The 21298-nt window shown below is 35.9% G+C and overlaps 2 protein-coding genes across 4 annotated transcripts in view; one reads left to right on the forward strand and one right to left on the reverse strand.

The window, feature by feature from the left end:
• Nucleotides 1-3561, reverse strand: LOC128026638 (dual specificity protein phosphatase 13-like). Its single transcript, XM_052613889.1, has 3 exons — nt 3327-3561; nt 2826-3043; nt 1-2467 (listed from the first exon to the last, which is right to left on the reverse strand). The coding sequence occupies exons 1-3, from the start codon at nt 3449-3451 to the stop codon at nt 2256-2258; spliced, it is 555 nt and encodes a 184-aa protein (XP_052469849.1). The 5' UTR covers nt 3452-3561; the 3' UTR covers nt 1-2255.
• A 6798-nt stretch (nt 3562-10359) lies between these two features.
• LOC128026215 (STE20-like serine/threonine-protein kinase) overlaps nt 10360-21298 on the forward strand; it is a 28668-nt gene continuing 17729 nt past the window's right edge. For all 3 annotated transcript variants that reach the window (XM_052613073.1, XM_052613074.1, XM_052613075.1), the window contains exon 1: nt 10360-11413. In XM_052613073.1, the coding sequence (XP_052469033.1) occupies nt 11264-11413 (150 nt within the window). In that variant the 5' untranslated portion in view covers nt 10360-11263. The remainder of the gene's footprint in view (nt 11414-21298) is intronic.

A 21298-nucleotide genomic window follows, 5' to 3' on the forward strand; every position in this document is an offset into this window, starting at 1 on the left:
TCGTATTATAGACAGGGTCATTTACAGTTTATATACACATACACATACATTAAGTTATATTATTTGCAGTGGGAGGAGCATGTCGCTTTCCATAGAATATCTATCTGAAAGCGAAATAAATCAATAGAAATATATTACATACCATAAAACTTTTTTTAATTGTAGAAATTGGATTTAGTTTGTTCACAACTATTATGAGAATACAAGTATATATAAAAAAGAACTTCCACTTTTATTTTATTTGAACACATACATATGAATAATCAGTATATTTGGCACCTTGTTTCTATGAAACATCTGAATGTAAATCCACTATTGCAGTTGTTACACTTTCAGAAATACTTAACATAGGCCAACATATATCTAACAGTAAAACAAATTCAATATTAATCCTGCTCATGGTTAATTGAGTATAATGTGCAATTAAATGTAAGTATACAGTAGTACATTGAACAAAACTGTGCATTTATTCACCATAAAATATCCTCCAATATAATTCTGTGAATCAACAAGCTGAATGAAACATTATTCTGCTATTGAAACAAAAAGGTGCACTAAAATTAAAACAGCGAATGGTGCTCAGTCATTTAAACAAGGCTTTTAGGATCGAGTCAACAGAAGAGTGTTGTGCTTGGCCTGCATATTTCTCCAAATGCCACTGCCAAAAGCAATGTAAAAGCTAATACTGCTCACAGTGTGGGTTTTCTCTGCAGCTGAATAATAAACCATAATTCAATAATTTAATACTGCTTAATTTGGCATGCTACGCTGAATGCTGACTCCACTGTTAAATATTATTGGAGCATGTGGCACTTGTTTGCTGTCGGTCATATACAGTAGCTGCAACTTTAATATAAACAAACATTCTCATTTACTTTATTTACACTACATTGAACATCAAAGTCGCCCATGTTAATATATGTCAGTTAAGTTAAACATTTCTTAAGTCAATATTTAAAGCTTTCATTCAATATTAAAGTGTTTTATAGGTAAATTCTTAAACTATTTAATAAAATTCAATATATAGCTATATATATATATATATATATATATATATATATCGTATTTTACGGACTATAAGTTGCACTTTTTTTCATAGTTTGGCTGGTCCTGCAACTTATAGTCAGGTGCGACTTATTTATCAAAATTAATTTGACATGAACCAAGAAAAATTAACTAAGAGGCATGAACCAAGAGAAAACATTACCGTCTACAGCCGCGAGAGGGCGCTCTATACTGCCAGAGATGCTGCTCAGTGCTCCTGTAGTCTACACTGAAGACATAGAGCGCCCTCTCGCGGCTTTAGACGATAATGTTTTCTCTTGGTTCTAAATAAATGTGACTTATAGTCCAGTGCGACTTAAATATGTTTTTTTCCTCATCATGACATATTTTTGGACTGATGCGACTTATACTCAGGCGCGACTTATAGTCCGAAAAAAAAAAAGATAAATTGATAAATTGGTAAAACAAATTGCTAATCAGCCAATCACATGGCAGCAACTTATCGCATTTAAGCATCTAGATGTGGTGAAGATGTTTAAAACCGTTCAAGTTCAAACCGAGCATCAGAATGGGGTAGAAAGGGGATTTAATTAACTTTGAACGTGGAATGGTTGTTGGTGCCAGATGGTTTGTCTGAGTATTTCAAAAACTGCTGATCTAATGGGATTTTCACACACAACCAACTCTGGGGTTTACAGAGAATGGTCCGAAAGAGAAAATATCCAGTGAGCGGCAGTTGTGTGGACTACAGTGTACCCATCCTCTGATGGCTACTTCCAGCAGAATAATGCACCATATCCCAAAGTTCAAATCATCTCAGACTGGTTTCTTGAACATGACAATGAGTATACTTTACTAAAATAGCTTCCACAGTCACCAGATCTCAATCCAATAGAGCAACTTTGGGATGATGAGGAATGGGAGATTTGCATCATGGATCTCCCATTCCTCCACAAATCTGCAGCAACTACGTGATGCTATCATGTTAATATAGACCAAACTCTCTGAGGAATATTTCCAACACCTTGTTGATCTATTTCACGAAGAATTAAAGCAAAGGGGGGTCCAACCTGGTACTAGCAAGGTGTACCTAATAAAGTGGCCTGTGTGTGTGTGTGTGTATATATATATATATATATATATATATATATATATATATACAAATAAGTAATGTAAACATACCTCCTCACCCTTTAGTTATATAAAATAAATGCATGTGCGTTTGTGTGTTCATGACATATGTTTTTCTGTCAGAGAATAGGACACAGCATTCGCTTTCTCTGTAGCTGTATGTCCAAATCCAAGAGAAGGGTCAAAAAGTTCCTGTTAGGATAGACTGCTCGTCGCAGTACAACTGTTTGGATGGCAGTGCGGAGAGTAAGACGCCGATGCAGCATAAGGTATGCTAGAACCAGAGTGGCAGAACGACTCATTCCCATGATGCAATGAACAAGCACTTTTCCTATGGATAAAAAGACACGGTAACTGTCAGAAGCTGTTAATATTAAACTATTTCATTTTTCTGAAATATGGATTTCTCCATTATAATTCATTTTCTTAGAGTATTAACAACAGAATGTCTTTTTTTTCAAAATAATGTAAAAAAAAAAAAAAAAAAAAATTGTTGCATAACAACAATTTTAGTACAAAACCTGTAAACTGATGGTTTTGTTGTCATATGGGTTAGTTGTAAAAATACTTATTGACTATTAATACGAATCAGTGTAGTAGTTTCAGAGTGGACTTCAGAATACTCCACATGCATAGATTCCCATTTGTATTTTAGCATTACATTAATATCACTGACTGTGGTCACTTACCGTTCTTCTTCCTCAAGGCTTTGTGGATGAAATCAGCAGCCGGTTTAAAGTACACACTCAGATCAAATGATGAAGAGTCTTCTGCTGGGATGCCATAATACACAATTGTATTGCCGTAATAACTCTGGTCCCCAATGCTCCCTTGCTTGGAATGGGCAGCATTTAAGACATGAGTGATACCCATTTTCATCAAAGCATTTCTGTTTTGAGCAATAGCCCTATAGAAAAGTGAAAGATGTGTTATGTAATGTAACAGGGCAACCACTATGGCAGTCATTAAAAGTGATTTAACTGCAGGATCAAGTTCACTGGAGGGAGTGTATGAATGATTCTCAAAAGATTAAGTTACTTTGGTAGAACAGCTTATTTTAAAATAAAAATAATGTAATAAAAGTACATATAAACAACACAGACATTGCTCGCGTGCTATTAAACTTTAAAGAAGCGTCATTTGCATACGCTACAACACCACATGATGAGATTTTATGTAGTAATACGTACACGTTTCCGATGTACAAATTCGGCCAGACCTCGTCGACTGGATTCAGATCAAGTTTACATGTGTCCAGAATATTCTCTAACTCTTTGATAGCCATGAGTCCGTGTTTATTTTTCTGAGCTGCCATTCTTCTGACGCAGATCAGACTAATATGCCGTTGAAGACGTGTTTCTGCTGGTTTCGCGAGGTTTCAGTACACATAACGGGTTTGGCACGTCGTGAATGATCCACACAAACAGGTGCTCTTTGTCAGAGTATGTTAGGTCACTAGACACAGCTGGGTCGTACTATGTTTACCTCCTCCAGGGGGCGCCTGTTGACTCAGAAAGTCAATAACATCAAGAACACTTTTTTCTTAATGGATATATTTTTACGCGAAAAATGTAAAATATACCAAACCCAATTCATGGTATCAGACAGCAAATTCAAATACATTACAACATTGCTATTATTAAATAAAATGTCTGAGCCAGTAATCACAAATTACTCTAATTAATTAGATATGACTAGCGAGTGATGTGTTTCATCGTCATCGGGTTTACCATAAACAATAACATCGAAACCTTTAATAACTGATAGCCTACTGTAAAGCGCTCACATTTGTTCCTTATTATTTACACACTTACACAGCCTATTTTTAGATGCATTTGATGTTAATTTCCATTCTAGCGTAGTCCATTTCTGTGGTAGGACACTTTGGTTTGTTCCACAAATCAAGTTTGGAGATGATTCATCCGATGACGAGAGAACAGAACAATAAGAAACAATTGTGTTGCTGAACATCAGTGAACATTTGGAGTATTGTACTACAAAGTGGAACATAGAGGGAAACAGAGTAACATTGTTTGCTGATCAGCTTGGTTTGAATAAATTAGCATAAGGCCTAGCTACTTTAGTTCAGTTTAAGATTCAAATCCTTGAAAGATTACAGTCCTTAACCTTTTTCTGAGAGTTTCAGTTTTGATAACTGACATGAAACATACAAATGACTTTAAGGTTTAATTGCCCGATGTTGTGAGGTATTCAGTAGTTAAATATTGTTTAGGATCAAATAAAAATAAAATAAAGAACTAAGTCATAAATTTATTAGTTAATACGTAGGCCTACACTGACTACTTTGGACTACTTACATATTTTATTGAATTAAGTTTAAGAGAAGTATGACACAAACGTGTTTTTATAAATAAGATCAAATGTTTATAATACTGTTAATTGTGGTTGTTGATCCTGCGGTTTAAATGCAGATATTATTTTTATTTTACAGATTTCTAAATTGCATGTTTAAAAAAAAATCAGTTACTTTGAATGCACCTTGTAGTTTAATTAATTGTTGAGTGTTATAAACTCCATCTGAAACCCTCGGTTTGGAAAAATCCATCTTTTTTCTTTCACTTTCAAGATGGCATCCACATACTGCCTGTTGTGCTGAGAGCATCATGTGCTGAACGGTAGAAAAATGATGAAATATCAAATTTAGGCAGGTCATTGGCCGGCACACCATTGTACTTTACGGTTGTCCCATAAAAATCATTACCTCCTTTGCAACACATTTTACCATGTGCAGCATTTAAAACATGAGTCATACCCAGTCTCCATCGGCCACACTGTATCTGTCACGAGGCATGTACCATTAAAGAATTACATAATAAAGGGTGAATGTTTTCTTTTAATCAATGCATAAGAAGGAACAAAGTCCCACATAAATGCACTTAAACGTCCCCCAGAAACAAATCTGGCCACACTTCATCGACATGTTTGAAGGATAGCTCACCCCGATGTAATAAATCCTCCAGCACTTCAATATAGGGACTTTCAGATAAAATTCGATCTACATTCTCCAATTTGAGGGAAACAGAAGAAGAACCCACAACTATGACTAAACTACATGATTGACATTTCCAGGTGTGACACGTCTGCATTACACTGTTTACCCCAGTAGAAGTCTGTGCTTTCCCAACTTTCAAAGTAAGCCTTTACGCAGTAAATTGCCCTTATAACCATATAGTGGTTATTTTGGGAAGATCTCATGTATTTTGAGCAGTAGGATTGTAAAAAAATCTGTTCTTATATAAAATTAAATCAAGTAGCCTATATAAAATTGCAAATTCTGTCTTTCGGTACTTTTTTACTGCAGTAGGCTACATAATAAATAGAGTACTTTTGTACTTTAACTCGAATAAAATTGAAAAAGGAGTACTTTTACTGGAGTAATATTTGATAATACGTATCTGTACTTTTACTCAAGTACCCTATTTGGGTACATCCACCACTGACCAAAATCACTGACATGTCACCATTGCTCTGTGACTATTTTTTATTTATTTATTTTTTGCTTTCAAATATTGATTATACAACGAGTTCATGAGCATGGGCTGTGAAGGGACAATATCAGTGGTTGAAAAAAATAACAATAATTGAAAAAATATGAAAGTATTGTGTCAACCTAATAAAAGGCTTCTCAAGGTATTCATGAAAACCGATGAAATTGTAAATGATCATGATTAATCACAAAATAATGCACTAGTAATTTAACATCTGTAACATCTGGAATCTGTTTATTACTTTCTTCCCTTGAAATCAAAGTACTCCAAATTCATATTGCAATACAGCAGTAATAGAAAGAAAATTAAGTGAAATTCCAAGTGCCCAACCAAAGAGAACGCTAATCACTGTGATTTGATTTGTTCTCTCAAATATTTCAGTTGTATTGAAGAAAACGAGTGAATGCAACTATTGAAAGATAACTGCAGACATGGAGGAAATGGGTGAAAAGTCTATTAAAACTCTTTTTGTTTTCTTCTTCTGTTGGTTTGTTGTACATTAGCAACATAGTGCACTGCTGCCACTCACTGGCTTATTAATGTCATTGGTTCTTTTGTGGCTACTTAAATATTTCAAGTGTCAAAAAAAAGTAAGTAAATTGTTTTATTTGCCTTGAAAGAAGCTGCAACTTAATAAAACCTAGTAAGTATAACAACTAAATAAAGATAACTAAATCTAAGTGGAAAAGACCTTAAGTCCTCTTGCTCTTAAGTACTATTCAATAAAGTTGTTTTGTAGTAACTATTGCATCTACCTGAAAGTTCACATAACACAGTGTAATTAAGTAAATTCAACAAATTTGTAAAAATAAGTTATGTTTAATTGTTTTTCTTAAGTAGATTCCATGATTACTTTTTACAGTGTATTTGTGTAAATCAATCAATTAGGTGCAAAAAAAATCAAAATATTGAGAGAATCGCCTTTAAAGTTGTCCAAATGAAGTTCTTACTGTACCAAAGCATATTACTGAAATAATTTTATCCATTTTGAATATATCAAAAGTTATATATTCATGATATAAAAGTTTTGATATATTCATGATAGGTTTTACAAAATATCTTAATATTTTTGGCATAGAATTTTTTTTAATTAACATTAGTGGAAATTTATGAATCTATGCAAACTTGTGTTGTGACAATACAATTGAAGGAGGAAGAATCTGAGACCATAATGTCCAACCAAATCAGTTCATTCACTTTAGCAAACATTTTTGGGGGGTTTATTAAAAACTGTCCAAATATGTTTCACTCAACCAACATAAGGATATTTGTTCCTTGCATATTTGTTTCAAGCAACTCATTTAAATATGGACAGTGGTTCTATCCAATTAGTTCTACTTTAACTCAGTGTTTTCTTTTTAAAGTTACTCCCCACATGAAAGTGTTTTTTTTTCTTTTGCATGTGATTGTCTTGTAATGAGTTATACAAAAATATGATGTGTCTAATTATTGTCACTTTCTACTTGATTACTCAGAAATTCCTGTGTATTTACTTCATAGCATTTATCAAAACACACAAACAAAAAAATACTCACCATATACTCTGTAATAAGGATCTTCATTTAGGTACTTAAATGTCATCAGTCTAAAGATGAAAATTTAGCCTTTACTTTTTCTTCTAAAATAACACATTAAAAAAGTCTGTCGTTCTTCTATTATTACTCTGCCAAATCATTCCTTACTAAGTAGCACTGTTATCAGCATTACAGTGGAAAAATAAACCATATCAGTACTGTCTGGGCCAAAATAAAATGGGGAGCCACTGTACTACAAAGTTTAGCAATAATACCAAATCAAACACAGCTGAGGCCCGTTTTAATAAGGAGGTTCAACCAACTGAGTTAACTTACAGAGGTGAATTAAATAAAGTGGAATTAATGCAGCAGAACAATTAATACATTAAAATCTTCATAAGTTAAAAAATGCTAGGCATTGTGGTTTGATGTCTTTTATTACTTTATTACTTTTATATTTTTTCATGACCAAAACAACATATTCAAAGAGATGTTACAACACATTACAAGAACAGAACAATAAAAACACAACTTTCAATTATTTTTATAAATAGATTTATGCTTCACCACAGATTCGAACCTGAAGTCACAGGATCTGACATCATGACAATCATGCACACTAACCACTCCTTCAAGTCACACTTTATATTGTCTAATATAATTCATGCATTTTAATATATCAATTCAATCTGCTTTATCAATGTTTCTAACATTTGTTAATGAACACCGGATATCATTACATATGCTAATATTTGAAATAATTGGAATACAATTGGAATATTGCATAGGAAGTCTCAGAAGCAGAGAACTCTCTGTCCAAAGAGGACGTGTCTGGAGAAACTGGCAGCAGTTAACCCTGTTGGCACCATGATCTGTACAAGACATGCAATTAGGAGGAGAGTATATAATGTTAAAGGACCAAATCATTTTCGGTAATTATTACAATGACATTAGTAAGTATCAGTCACATTTTGTTTTTAACATGCCAGTTTGAACATATCCTTCTCCTTACTTTTTTATCAGTTATTTAATCACTTTATGCATCACAAATGGCCCTGGGCCACAAAACCAGTCATAAGGTCAATTTGTTTAAAAATTGAGATTCATATCATCTGAAAGCTGAATAAATAATCTCTCCATTGATGTATGGTTTGTTAGGACAATATTTGTCTGAGATACAACTATTTGAACATCTGGAATCTGGGGATGTAAAAAAAAAATCAAAATATTGAGAATATCGCCTTTAAAGTTGTCCAAATGAAGTTCTGCATATCTAATCTAACTCAAAAATTCATCAACTAATCAAAAAAAAAAAGAAGTTTTTATATATTTACGGTAGGAAATTTACAAAATATCTAATGGAACATGATCTTTAATGATTTTTGGCACAAAATAAAAATGGATCATTTTGATCAATACAATATATTGTTGGCTATTGCTACAAATAACTGTGCTACTTGTGACTGTTTTTGTGCTCCTGCATGGTCACAAATTACTTTATTAGTAAAAAGGGCTCTGAACAGGTTCAAGGAACGAAAATGAAAATGAATGAAATGTTGGGAACATGAGTCAGACAAGTTCAGAAATTTTTGGAAGCATAGCAGAAGAAGAAGCCCATGAACGCTTACAAAAATGATTTTGTGGTGAAGTAAATACTACATAAAAACAAATGTAATTCCTATATTAAATAATTAAATTCAGGCAAGTAAATTCTATATTAATAATCAATTTAAGCTTGTAGAAATTAAAGTTTGAAATTATAAGCATATTTTACTTGGAATTGTTTGCTATATGTTTACAAGGAGTTATAATGTTAGGACTTGCTTGATTATTGTTGATTATTGTTGCTTGCATGATTATTTACATGTTTGTAGATAAATTATGTGCTTAACAGCATGATTGTCTCCAGTGTCATCTTGATGGAATAATAACTGAGAGTAATGTATTTAAGGAATGCATTCATTTGCGTATTAAACGAAGTAACTAAAAAAAGAAAAAAGTTTATAAGCCGTCATTATTTTTACTACTCAAAACGGTTTGGAATAGTAATAGCCCAACATAGAGGAGTGCAAAATCAGAAACGCTGAAATACAGATTCTGCTCGGAGTGAACCAAGTGATTTGGTCCTGGTCCCCCGGGGACAAATGAGAGGGCAATGGCAACACCCGCAATACACTGATGCTTCTCATCATGACTGTAAGTTCGGTGCTTACTCAGATGCAGGATGAGTAGGAATGTGTAATTGCTTATGCCAGTCATGTTGTCACTCGGTCAGAAAATAAATGGTCAACTTATGACCATGAACTTTGGGCTGTGGTGTGTTCTGGTTGACATTTCAGACATTTCTTGTCAGGGGCCTCATTCAAGATTATCATTGTTAAATATAAAAGGCAGCAGCTGATAATGATCCGACTGGTAGAAGAGTACATTCAATATTTGAAATGGATATGTATGACTTTACCATTCTGCACAGGAAAGAGTAATTTTTTTTCCTGAAGTGCCACTGGTTTGTGGAGATCTTCCTGATGCGAGTCCAACATTTTCTGTTGATTTTGCTAAATTACAAGCTCAGTAAAAGGCTGACCTTTATCTTAGTACTGGCAGGGACTAGAAAGACACTGGATATCGAATTAAGATCACCATTAGGCAGACTGAAATGTTCCCCTGCCACACTGAGGAAACTCTGGCAAAAAAAGAGCAAACGTAAAAGTTTAAAGATTTTGTTTGTTTATTATGTGCATATTGGTTGTCTTTACACTGTGCTGGCACTGAACTTGCACTGGAATATGAAGGAAAATGGATATCCTGAAACAGCATTGGGCACCCCTAATGTATTATGTGCCTTTCATAGAAATAGTAATGTATTTTTTACATCTTATTTTGCTAAATATAATAACATTTTTCGGTCGGTCTCTCTCGCGCACTCTCGATCTCTCTCGGACGCACTCGGACTCTCTCGCGCACTCTCGATCTCTCTCGGACTCTCTCGCGCACTCTCGATCTCTCTCGGACTCTCTCGCGCACTCTCGATCTCACTCGGATACTCTCGCGCACTGTCGGCCTCTCTCGCTCACTCTCGATCTCACTCGGACTCTCTCGCGCACTCTCGATCTCACTCGGATACTCTCGCGCACTGTCGGCCTCTCTCGCGCACTGTCGGCCTCTCTCGCTCACTCTCGATCTCACTCGGACTCTCTCGCGCACTGTCGGTCTCTCTCGCGCACTCTTCATCTCACTCGGACGCAATCGGTCTCTCTCGGACGCACTCGGTCTCTCTCGCGCAATGTGTATCTCTCTCTCTCTCTCTCTCTCTCTCTCTCTCGGCGTTCGCTTCACTTTTGTCCAGTCCGATGCCCCATATTATTTCCCCAATCGGGCACGCGCTTCGAGTCTTCCAGCGAGCGACATCTTCGAGAAGTTAGTCACAACAGACCCGAGCAACCGTTGGTCAAGGCGCGACAAACACCCCCCTGAACACCGTGAGCAGTGTCCACTGGCCTGCTGGTGTTCTATGGTTTGGCTGGCTAAGCTGTAAAACACACCCCTCCCGAATAGACTGAGCACGGTCAGGAGTTTGGTCATCAGCATCCGCTCTGCATTTTTACGGTGTTACTAGCTGCCTATCCGCCTCCACCCCTATGGATTTTTATGTCGTTTTTTTTATTTTTAAAAACGACATTTTTGATTACTCGATGCTTTTTTGACTAGGAGGCTGTATTTTCTATTTATTTTACGGGGCGGTAAATACAGAAGATGACACACATGTACGTTAGCCGTTGTGAAGCTAGCTGAGGAAGTGGACTGTTACTTTTCCATCCCTGTATGAAGGAGTCGCCTTGATGATTCACTCTTATGGAGACGCGACATGCCACATGAAGACTGATCTCTGCCACTTTCAGGGAGACTAATATCATTGCCATCATTCACAGGATTGCTTGGAGCTGTCTGCAAATGTATAGTTAAGTGAGTTAGCTGGGGGGATCGATCATCCACAGCTAGCCCATTAGCCAACTCCCCAAGCGATTCGTTTAGTACAGTATTAACAGTTTATGTCGTGTCATTCACTTTGTTTTTACCGATAGTCATTCAGATTGCGTTTAGAAAATGTCCTTTTTCAATTTTCGGAAGATATTTAAGCTGGGCACGGAGAAAAAGAAGAAACAGTATGAGCACGTTCACAGAGATGTCAACCCAGAGGAGGTGTGGGAGATCGTGGGGGAACTCGGGGATGGAGCCTTCGGGAAAGTCTACAAGGTAAATATCATCCAGTAACGTTAGTTGATTGTGTCACCTGAGTGTATTTGTATTTTTACAATACTGATTAATCCTAAAGGTTCACTCCGAAATGTAATTTATGTCATTATTCTTATTATTCTTATTATAATTTTACCTTTATGTCTTTTCAAACCTGTTTGAGTGTAAAACAGTATGACTGCGAGCCCCCCCCCCCCCCCCCCCCCCCCGTCTCCATTCAGTTGCATCTGTGTTCCATACAATGAAAGTGAATGGTGACTGGGAGTCATTTTGACTACCATCTAATTTTGTGTTCCATAGATTTTACTTTAATATTAAACTATTCGATTTCAGCTCTGTTCTTATGGTTCATTGTCATATGATGTTATCATGACCAGCACTGACACTTTCTTTAAAACAGGGTAACACATATATATGTGTTACCCTGTTTTAAAGAAAGTGTCAGCCTGTTGACTTTTGCCGTCTATCTAAGGTGATTTTGGAAGTTTCTTTAAATATTTGTTTCTTATTTAATTATTTGCACATTGTTTGCTAATTTTACTTTATTTAAACTTAGTGTCATTCATTTTATTTGACATCAAGGTATATGCCGTGCCTCCAAGCTTTCTTACTCATTTTGCTAATAAACGTTCTACATTTCTTATTTATTTGGTTATATATATTATGCATGTTGACTAATTTCCAGTTTGTTTTGTATACCTATTAAAACTTTTATATTAGGCATTGTTTGCCCCATAGCATGGTGTAGTTTTATTTGTTTTAATATGGGCTAAAGTGAGTCTGACATTGTATTTTGTTATTGTACTCAAGCAACAAACGCCAAATTGATGCTAATTCAGAAGTTAGATGTGCTTTTAAGCTATTTAAAAGTGAAGGAAAGTGAACTTAAAATGAACGGCCAAATTGCCGCTATTTGAAAGTGAAAGTAAAAGGTGCACGCCACTTTTACAAGCCATTTAAAAGCCAAGGAAAGTGAGGAGAAGAGGGAACTTCCCTGCCTCAACTGCGATACCGGCATTACTCGTGTTATCACACGTCAATTAACCAGTGCAAAAGTCTCTTCACTGTCACATCCTTACTTCATGGTAGTTTAAACAACTGTAGAAAATATGGTATTTTCTCAGAAACCATTTTTGATATGGTAAACATTTTAAAAAGGGCGGTAAAGAAGTGAAGGATGATATGTTGTGCAACTTCATCATACAATGCATATATATTAAACCTAATGACATGACCTTCTTAACTGAACATGAACAAGAGTCAAACTTATTAGGTTCTTAGTTCATGTGTTTTTTGCTGATGTTGTAGGACCAGTTGTAGTTAATTAAATCACACACAATTCAAACCATTAGCTTCAGGCTTTAATCTCTTTGAAATATTTCCATACTGCTCCCGTTTATGGAATGCATTGTGTTTCTGACACCATAAGTTGGGCGTGACATACTAAATATATTGTATAACATACTAAAACACACATCGAGGTATCGTTAGTGACAGATAATCTGCTGCTTGTTATACAAAACCTTTTGCAAAATATAGTCAGTGTTCTCAGTTTATGGACATCTTATTCTAAATTAGTGAGGAAACATGAGTCATGTAAATGCATTGTCCAAAGAGAAAGTAGCACTGTATGTGAATTAGGGGTGGACAATATGGCCAAAAAATGATCATGATAATATCTGTCAATATTGATAATTATCAGAATAAATGTCAAATCTTTATTTCTTTCCAGTTTAACCCCTTTGCGTGCAAACATCGCTGACGGCCCCAGTTTATTATTGTTTCACTTTCACAGCACATTAAACATCACTGTCTTACTTCATCTGGACAAACTGTGCATCAATGGAAAGTTTAAAGACTCAAGCTTCGATATTTGACCAATATTTTGATAAAACATTGTTGCAGTGACAGATATTTAGTGATTTTTGTCAGGAGTGCAAAATAATAAATCCGTATTATGCCACATTTTGAATAGAAATTCACAACTCACTCATATTCAGTCACGTCAAGAGCGGTTTATTTGTGTTCACATAGACTCACTGAACAGCGTCAATAAGGATTTACAGACCAAAGATGCATATCTGCGGAGATATATGGATATATTTACTGATGTTTACTTCATATTTCTTCAGACAGAATCGTCATTTATATTCATTTTCCACGGATTTATGCGATCAGATGATAAACAGCCTCTCCCAGCGATCTCTGTGTGCGTGCAGTAGTCACAGCTCGTGCGGTGTGTGACTCAGACTCTGATTGGGTCTTTCAAACGTCAATCTTAGAGTTTCATATCTGGACACCGCCCCATCGTGTCACATGCTTCCTGCACACTTCCTGGTAGTTATCTGGCCAAAACAACACTGAAACACCTCTGTACACACAAAATATCCGAATAATAAACCCGCGATTACGATAGTAAAGCTTGGTATGAGAATTTCTTGAGATCTGGGGCGTTTTTATAAAAAAAATCGAAAATGTACATCGGAAATGCTAACTTGTGCAGCGATGAAAAAGGCTACAAATAACATATTTTTACAACAGTAAACGACCAAATTCCACCCCTGATCGCTAAAGGCTAAATGCAAAGAGAGACTGAAGTGAGATCGCTGCTTTGTTGCTTTGTAAAGCCTGAAAAACCACAATCAAGGCTAATAAAGGTGGAATAAAAACAAAAGAATAATGATAAAAGAATAATGCGGATAATGTGTCATACTTGGCGGAGGTGTGAAAGAACCGTTTGGTGAGAACAATACAATCATGATTCGGGCAGTTTTCAACAGTGAAACATACACAAAGAGCACAGGAAAGTTTACATGTGAGATCTTACAGAGATGACAAGGGCCATAAATCAATCTGAATAGCCTTCTCTAAAAACACACATGACATGGCCTTAGAAAATATTTCATAAAATTCACAGTTTTACAGATTCGATTATGAAATTTTTTATGAAGTCTTGGAAGACTTGTGGCCTTAGCTACACTGTGTTTTCAAACTCATTTCCTACATCAACATTTTTTTAAATACATTTAAAACATATGTTTTTAATATTTTTATTTTTGTTTTTATGTTTGAGCTTATATATCTCTATTATCATAACAGTCTGAGTGATTCTGATTCCTGAACCGTAAACTTTAAAGTGTCAGCTTTGTGAACAAAGGTTGATTATGAATCTAGTCAGAAAGAATCATGAGCAGAAACCTTTTTATTTTGGGTATGTAATTTCGGTCTCCATGCCAAAAAAGGGGGATTACTAGTAAGGGGTTAAAGCCAGATTTTTGCTCCGAAGTGAAAGTTGTAGAAACCAGACCCATTCATTTTCTAATAATCTAATGTAATCTAATAATCTAATGAGTGATATTGTTTAAAATCAAGAAACAGGTTTGAGTTGCCTAATAATATTAATAGTAGCCACTTTTTTGTCTCTTAAAAAATGCACCTCGAGTTAGGATGCAGTGGTAAAATTTTGTTCATTATCGAAATCAGTAACATCTGTACAAATTGTAGCAACCTATGGTTAAATGTATTCTGAACAAGGTTTTTTTTTTAATTATTATTGAGCATTGGTCTCCCATAGTAGCATACATTTTAATTATGATAAACACAGTTAAAACATATAGCACCTCAATACCATGGTAAAAATATAACTATATAAACTGCATAACTTTTTTTTAGGTAGCCTATTTGTCTTAATCACAAATTTGGCATGTTTGGCATGTGTGTTCATTGCTGAATTCAAGTACTGGATCTCACAGCGCTGTTTAGTGCTCTTCATATCGTTTAATCGAGGAAAATTATAAAGCAATAATTATCGTTATCGAATTATCGCCCAGCCCTAATCTGAATGAATGAATGTTGATCTAGAGAGTGAATCAGCAGTGTCTTCCTGCCTCTGTTTAGCAGCCATGCAGTGATGCTAGTGGTGTGGGACACCGCGATAAACATCTGTTACTTGTGTGGTTTGCCAGAGGTTCACTTCTGTTTCTTGATCTTTTCTCTGTTTTTCCTCACCTCTCTCTTGCCTGTAGTGTGATGTACAGTGTGCTGTATCTTGTGCCTCTTCAAAACATATTCAAAGCATTAATGTACATTCAAGGTCAGCGAAAGATTCATCAGTGAATATTATTCCATAATGGAAAAGCAGTTGTTTGTCTTAGCAATCATTAATCCGAATACAATAACAACTTTCCTTGTCCAGTGACATCGTTTAGAACCATGCTGGCTATTGGATAGATTAATCAATAGACAAATGGGTATTCTGGCTGTGTTTATAGTAAACTCGCATTCAACACGGCTCCATTCTGATATCTCACACCCACCATTCACTAGGGGTGTGACGGTTAGTATATAACCGTGAGACCGACGGTTATAGTTGAACACCGTCATTAGAACTCTATAACCGCCAAAACCGTGTCATTAAAATATTTTTTACAAACATTTTTTATCAAAACTTATTTTCATTTTTTAGTTAGGATCATAAGATGCGCAATATATCGGGAGACATGGTTTTTACCACTTAATGAAGTTTTGTAAATCGTCAGACATGATATTTACCACTTCATAAAATTTTGCTTTGTAGAAAACCTTTCTTAAAAACGAATTTCGTTTTGTACAAATTTTATCTTAATTTTAATAAATGTTTCATCAACCAATTGCATGTATTTTAATAAATAAAAAGCAAGTAAAGCAGACAATGATAACCGTGACATGGAAGCACCAGCGCGCCGCGTTCACTTGCACTGCACTGTGAACTAGAGCACATCTCATCGTAAATGAAACTCAGCGTAGGCCTATGCTTCATACTCTAGCATTAAATATCTTTGCTGCATCCTTTCTAGAACAGACAATGGCTTTTTTTTTGCGGCTCGCATCAGCAAAGCATTGCATCGCCATAGACCGCAAAACAAGCAGCGGATGGCGGGCGGGTGCGGCTTTGAAATTTGCTCTATGATTTCCATGAAGCAAAAAAAGAGGACGGAATCTCGAAATCCAGTCATGAAAATGAAACTTGCATTTTAATATGGACAGTCATGGAATTTGCCAAAGTTAGCATAAAATAATCAAATCAAATCTCCATATGGACCAGTATTTGTAAATGTTAAGCCGCAAAATTTGTTTAAAATATAAATCCGTGTTCTGCGCGTCTCTGTGTGAATTAATGAATGGCAGAGACGTGCAGGTTTGTTTACTACATAGACTGAAGCGCATGACGCTTGCACTAATTTCAGCATCTGAGCTTCAGAGTTCTCTCTCCTTCAAGCGATCTGAACTTTTCAGCTCATCTCAATGGACACACAGCGCACCTGTATTTGACACTCTGTAAACTCTTTGTGAAGGCACACGACTCACCGTCACTTTACTGATAGCGCTGTTTCTCACACATGCAAAGAGAGAGAGAGCGAGAGTCTTACCACGCTTAAACAACACGCTATATGTAAACTATTCTTTGTTGTCCTCTCCTGTCAAAATAATGGATTAAATTTAGAAATATTCATATTCATTTTCGAACAAGCAGAAGACATACCAGTTTCTCCGGTAGTGGGCGGAGCTAATGGGCAAATGGCAATGGCTTTTTTTTTGCGGCTCGCATCAGCAAAGCATTGCATCGCCATAGACCCCAAAACAATCAGCGGATGTCGGGCGGGTGCGGCTTTGAAATTTGCTCAAAAAACGTTGGCGCGGATGATGAGTTTTGTGACAGATCTCCTTAATAAACGGAGGTCTGAAATCTCTGCCCCTTTACCGATCAGAGCGCGCGCTGACACGGAGTTAACCCGCTATCTCCAAGAACAACCAATTGACTTGGACCCCCCCCCCCCCCGACGGTTATGTTATGAACCATCACATTTGACTCACGTCATAACCGTCATCACCAATTCTGAAACCGGCACACCCCTACCATTCACTCATTTCCAGATGGATAAAATCAAGCCCCATCCTACATGTTTTCTTTGACAAGTTTAGTATGTGGATTTCTGAGAAGAGAACTGATTGGTTGATTTGATTCAAGTAAGCACGAAATGACAATTCGCCTTATCTATTTTGCCATAGCATGTGAACAATTCATCAAGGCATGTTTGTTTTTTTAATTATTTATTTGACCCCTAAATTGTCATCACTGGATCTTTCAGTGAAAACAGCTGACTTGTTTCTGGTGATGCAGGCAGGAATTCTCCACTCATTTAGTCAGCTTAATCCCTGCCCCGCCATAGTCCAATGCGAGCTGCAATCTCAAAATATAATCAACAACCAATAAACAGAGCTGCTACCCCATATTTTTCTTTTTGTATAATGTATTACAAATATGTCAATCACAGTACACAAGAAAAGTTGTGTTGTTACCTTGTTATATTGTGAATTTAAGATTTGCTTGACTGGTGTATGACCTGAATTTGTTATTTAGTTTTATTGACCAGTCTTTTGTCTTTCTTTAAACAATGAGATAGGCTTGCAAGCGACCTGTCAGTGTTTGTTCTTGTGTCTATTATTACAATAGTTATTTACTCTTCTGATGAAGTATGACAAGAGTGACCTGCCCAGACTCACTGGTTATGTGGAGCAACAATGGAAACCAAATGAATCCTACTTTTGTAGTTGTTTCAGATATACAGATGCTGTGTTAATGTCCTGTTGGTCTGAGGATAGAACAGGTGTGAAGTAGTGCAAAGTGAAATGGCAAGAGAAGACTTCTTTTGTTACAATATACTCTGATCCACCCGCACACTTCACCGTAAACTTGACCCTTTCCTTTCTCTGTCTGCTCCTCTGTGTTTTTGTCTAGCTGTAAACACTGAGATTGATTCCAGAATAGAGACAGTGTTCCTTGGCATAGATGGAAGGAGTTTGAATGGAATAACACGTTACACCCGCCATTATTCATTTCCATTTTGAATAGAATATTCTGGAACGGTTAGCTAATCCAGACACTTAACACAACTGCAGGGGTTTAATTGTTTTCGTATTGTAGCTCCTAGGGATGACCTCAAAGCCTCATTGAGATGTGTATTTCCTCAAACAGCCTCTGGCACGCCTCTAGATGAGGTAACCATTCTTCTTCTGCTTTTTTAAAGGAAAGATGGTGTTTTGCTGATGTGTCAGTTGCAGATTTACAGGGTGGGGCTAATCTTTTACAAAATGTTTCCATTTCTTGTTATCATAGATCTATATCTCATGTTCATTATTCCATGAATTTCATAAAACTGTTACAAATGTGTTATTGGCTTTTTGCTCAATCATGTAGTATTGTAATAAATGAATTTTGAAGAAAGGCCGGTGTGCTTTGATGGTTATGGGTCTCAATCTGAATGTCTCTCCTGTTGGAGTAAAGCTGTGAATAAGTGCTTTTGTAACAAAGTGGGTCAAAGGCAATAGACTAATCTCAGGGTACATTCAGGAATTTGTTTCTTTCTCAGTAATTTTAGCTGTAAATTACATGTTGTACACTGAAGTTCCTTCTATTTATTGATGGTTTTATTTTATTTTATTTTTACTACAAAGCGATACTGATCTTACCTATCATGCCATTAAGGTAATACCTGTTTAAAATAAAGTGATAAATTAGTTAGGGATGCATGATAATATCGGCACAATATCGGTATCGGCCGATAAAAGCTTAAAATGACCATTATCGGTATCGGCCGATATGAATATTTCTGCCGATGAGCCAAACCGATATTCTCCAAGTGAAATAATTGACCTGTTTTTCAGATGTGAATGTCTGTCTACATTTGTAAAATAATAAATTTATGGTAGAATCCGTACAGAAGAGATACATGGATTTCTCTTCAGTAAAATTAAAGTTTAAATATATCAGTATATATTTGTATATATATCGATATCGGTATCGGCATCGGCCAAAATTATTTTGAAAATATCGGCATATCGAATATCGGCCAAAATCCAATATCGTGCATCCCTAAAATTAGTACAAAGCAACATATGTCAGACAGTTCACAGTGTATTTTATTTTTTAAAATAAATCCAGTGTTTCATGTGAGGCGTAATATCTATTGTTAGCCACTGGCCAATTAAATACTTAGATTTTACTTGCCAGTGTGTGAGTTGGAGGCTAATATCAAGTTTAGCATGGATATATTTTCACTCATTACTGAACACTGACTGAGCGCTTCAGAGTTTAAAACGATCTGTGCTATTTTTCAGTTAATATCAATGGATGCGCATTGTACCTATGACGTACTGTAATGTGAAGGCACACAACTCGCTGTTGCTTTGCTGAAGGCACCATTTCTCACACATGCAAAGAGACTGAGAGAGTCTACATATCATACTGAACTGATGCGCTACGTGAAAATGATATTCTTTGTTGTATCTGTGTTCATTTGGATTTCTTAAGCTTTTAAGAACAACCATAAGATACTGACGGTTTCTCTGGTCGTGGGCGAAGCTAATGCGCAAAAAGCAATATCATTGGCTGGCGCTCACTTATTAGTGTCCCTGTTTTGAATACAGCAAATCATTATTTCATTTATTTATTTTTTTAAACAGAAAAACTGAATGACCAAAAATATCTTAAGAACCACCACAAGTTCAGTTAAAATGACAAATATGCACATTGTTACCAAGTTTTGATTCTAATGAATAAAGATCTATCATTAAATAATGATTGATTATAATAATATCACATTATATATTTATATATATTATATATATATAAAGCTTATGTTTGTGAAATGGCACATCTTTTTAAATTATTGTTTCTAGATTATTGTTAGTGATGAGATGCATTTTAAATAATTGCTAAAATATTAATTAGCCCAAAAATTAATTTTAAACTACTGTTTTTTTAAATCCTGACACAAAATGACCAGCTAACATTAATTTGACTAATCATATCATCAGCACAAGTGAAAGTGTGAATGAGTACTACTCAAGTTAATCACTTTCATACTTATTTGATTGTAAGAGCAGACTGATTGCTATAAAAGGAGGTAAGAAGAGCTTCCAAACATTTTGTTCTTGTTAGCAGTGGTTACCTCAAAGAAACACATGCAGCCATCATCGCTTTGCATCAAAATGGCTTCACATGAAAGGAAATTGTTACAAAAAATATTGCACCTGAAAGAACTATTTACCAGATTATCAAGAACTTCAAGAAGAGAGGTTTGACTGCAGTGAAGAAGTCTTCAGGACGTCCCAGAGTGTCCAGCAAGCAGCAGGACCGTCTTCTCCAGAGGAGTCAGCTACAGTATCGTGTCTCCAGCAGTGCAGAGCTTGCTCAGGAATGGCAACAGGTTTGTGTGAGAGCAAGACTTTTGGACAACGGCCTGGTGTCAAGTTATTTTCTCTGATGAAGCTTCCGACTGTTTGGAACATCTAGAAAAATTTATTTTTTAGAGAAGAAAAGGTGAACGCTACCATGAGTCCTGTGACGTGCCAACTGTGAAGCATCCTAAGACCATCCATGTGTGGAGTTGTTTTTCAACCAAGGGAGTGAGCTTGCTCATAATTCTGCCCAAAAACACTGCCATGAATAAAGAATGGTATCAAAACATCCTGCAAGAGTGACTTTGTCCAACGATCCAAGCATGCATTTTCCAGCATGATCGAGCACTATGTTACAAAGCAAGAATGATGAAGAAGTGACTCAAACATCATAACATCAAAATTTTGGATCCGTTGCCAAGCAAATCCCTGGATCTCAGTCCCATAGAGAACCTGAGGTCAGTCCTCAAAAGTTGAGTGGACAAGCAAAAAAACTCCAAGAATAACGCAAGAATGGATCGCCATCAGTCAGGATTAGGCACATAAGCTAATTTACAGTATGAGTGAATTGCAGAGGTTATGAAGAACAAGGGGCAACACTGTAAATATTGACTCATTATATTTTTTGCCAATAAAAGCCTTTAAAACTTAATATATGCTTAATAT

The sequence above is a fragment of the Carassius gibelio genome, chromosome A13 (assembly GCF_023724105.1).
Source record: "Carassius gibelio isolate Cgi1373 ecotype wild population from Czech Republic chromosome A13, carGib1.2-hapl.c, whole genome shotgun sequence".
In the NCBI taxonomy this organism is placed as follows: Eukaryota; Metazoa; Chordata; class Actinopteri; order Cypriniformes; family Cyprinidae; genus Carassius; species Carassius gibelio.

Coding starts and splice junctions, on each gene's coding strand:
- LOC128026638 (XM_052613889.1), bottom strand. CDS start 3,451: ATGGCAGCTCAGAAAAATAAACACGGACTCATGGCTATCAAAGAGTTA. Junction 3,044..3,326: donor AATTTGTACATCGGAAACGT/GTACGTATTACT, acceptor ACTTTTCTATAG/GGCTATTGCTCAAAACAGAA. Junction 2,468..2,825: donor AGCCTTGAGGAAGAAGAACG/GTAAGTGACCAC, acceptor TTTTATCCATAG/GAAAAGTGCTTGTTCATTGC.